Raw genomic sequence first — 1,836 nt, 5'->3', positions numbered from 1 at the left:
CAATGTCGCTGGAATGTCACTAGAACGTCGCTGGAATGTCACTAGAACGTTGTTAGAATGTCACTAGAATTTCACTAGAATGTCGGTAGAACATCAGTAGGACGTCACTAGAACATCACTACAATGTCGCTGGAACGTCACTAGAACGTCACTAGACGTCGCCAGAACGTCACTAGAACGTCACTAGAACGTCATTAGAACGTCACTAGAACATCGCTACTATGTCGCTGGAATGTCACTAGAACGTCGCTAGAACGTCGTTAGAACGTCACTAGAATTTCACTAAAACGTCGTTAGAACGTCACTACAACGTCGCTAGAACGTTGCTAGAACATCACTAGAACGTCGTTAGAATGTCGGTAGCACGTCACTAGAACGTCGTTAGAACATCACTGGAACGTCACTGGAATGTCGTTAGAAAGTCACACAGACACGAGCGAAGACCTGAACTGTCACAGACTAAATGATCAGAACACGTGTTCAGATGGTTCAACAGGTTTCATTTAATATTCGACATCTGAAAAATGTCCAGAAACATTTAGAACGTTTAGATGAAGCTCAGAACATGTGGGAGACAGAACCGGAGCCTTTTTCACATATTTTAACATCTACAAGAAATATTTTAAAAATCCCAACAAGAATTCCTAAAACATCAGAACTTTGAGAGAACTGACAGATATTTATGATTAAACATCAGCATCAGCCTGTTTGTGTGTGTGTGTGTGTGTGTGTGTGTGTGTGTGTGTGTGTGTGTGTGTGTGTGTGTGTGTAAAACATGTTTTTAAACCAAACAGACATTTTCTGGACGTTTTATCCTGAACACGTCAGAACCTGTCATCAGCGTTGTTTTAGTTTCACTCATTAATAAATATTGATCTGAATAATTTGAAACACATGTTTTGATTTTTGTGATTTTTTAAATGTAAACATCTGAATCTGTGTTAATTAGTCGATGAATGAAACCGTACTGAAGCTAAACCGAGCGCTCTGATTGGCTCCCCAGAACCCCGTGGTGCACTTCGACCTCCCGCTGCGATTGGACGGCTGGTTTCCGCGGCAGCGAGTGCGACAGAAGCGCGAAGAGATCCGGAGTCTGATCATGAAGCTGCACCGGGACCAACTGGGCCGGGCCGGACCTAAGCCGGCGCCGAGCCGATGAACTAATCCGATTGGTTGAGAGTCGACCTGAATGTAAAGTTTGTACTCGTCAGCCTCACTGACGCTTCCTGTTTTATAAAATAAAAGTATTTATTTTACCGCCCACGACTGAAACTCTTATTCTGAAGGAGCAGGAGGAAGAGTGTGTGTGTGTGTGTGTCTGTGTGTGTCTCTCTGTGTGTGTGTTGTGTAATCCCCCCCTGCTGAGGACCAATCAGCTTACAGCTTATTAGCTGATTATCAGAGGGGGGGCGACGGAGCTCTGATACACTTAGAGATGAAACAAGAATCAAACGACCAGCTCAAGACCCGGTTCTGGTCCTGTTATTGGTTCTGATAGTTCTGGTCCTGGTCCTGATCCTGATGGTTCTGGTTCTGGTCCTAGTCCTGATGGTCCTGGTCCTGGTCCTGGTGGTTCTGGTCCAGCAGCAGTTTCTCTGCTGATGGATTTAAGTTCCTAAAATAATCTGGTGAAAAAGAACCAGAACTGTGTGTCTGAGGGTCCGACTGCAACACGCTGATCAGTATGTTCTGATCGATCGGATCTGTTCTGTTACCCAGTAGAAGCTGTTCTAGGCTGAAGGAGGCTCGTTATAGACGACTGATCGGTTTATTGATCAGTCTGAGGACCAGCAGCAGAGCTGATCAGCTGGTTCTACCAGCAGGATGATTGATCCG

At 45.0% G+C, this 1,836-nt stretch overlaps 1 protein-coding gene across 1 annotated transcript in view; it reads left to right on the top strand.

Moving 5' to 3' along the window:
• The window catches only part of LOC103366556 (sentrin-specific protease 7-like), an 18,938-nt gene extending 17,675 nt beyond the window's left edge, over positions 1-1,263 (top strand). The window contains 1 exon segment of the mRNA XM_008294324.1: positions 1,004-1,263. Within this exon segment, the coding sequence (XP_008292546.1) occupies positions 1,004-1,159 (156 nt within the window). The 3' untranslated portion in view covers positions 1,160-1,263.
• Positions 1,264-1,836: the final 573 nt, after the last annotated feature.

Source organism: Stegastes partitus, unplaced genomic scaffold (genome assembly GCF_000690725.1).
Source record: "Stegastes partitus isolate 25-593 unplaced genomic scaffold, Stegastes_partitus-1.0.2 Scaffold954, whole genome shotgun sequence".
Lineage (NCBI taxonomy): Eukaryota > Metazoa > Chordata > Actinopteri > Pomacentridae > Stegastes > Stegastes partitus.
Note: the sequence above shows the minus strand (reverse complement) of the source record. Positions and strands in the feature narration are given on the sequence as shown.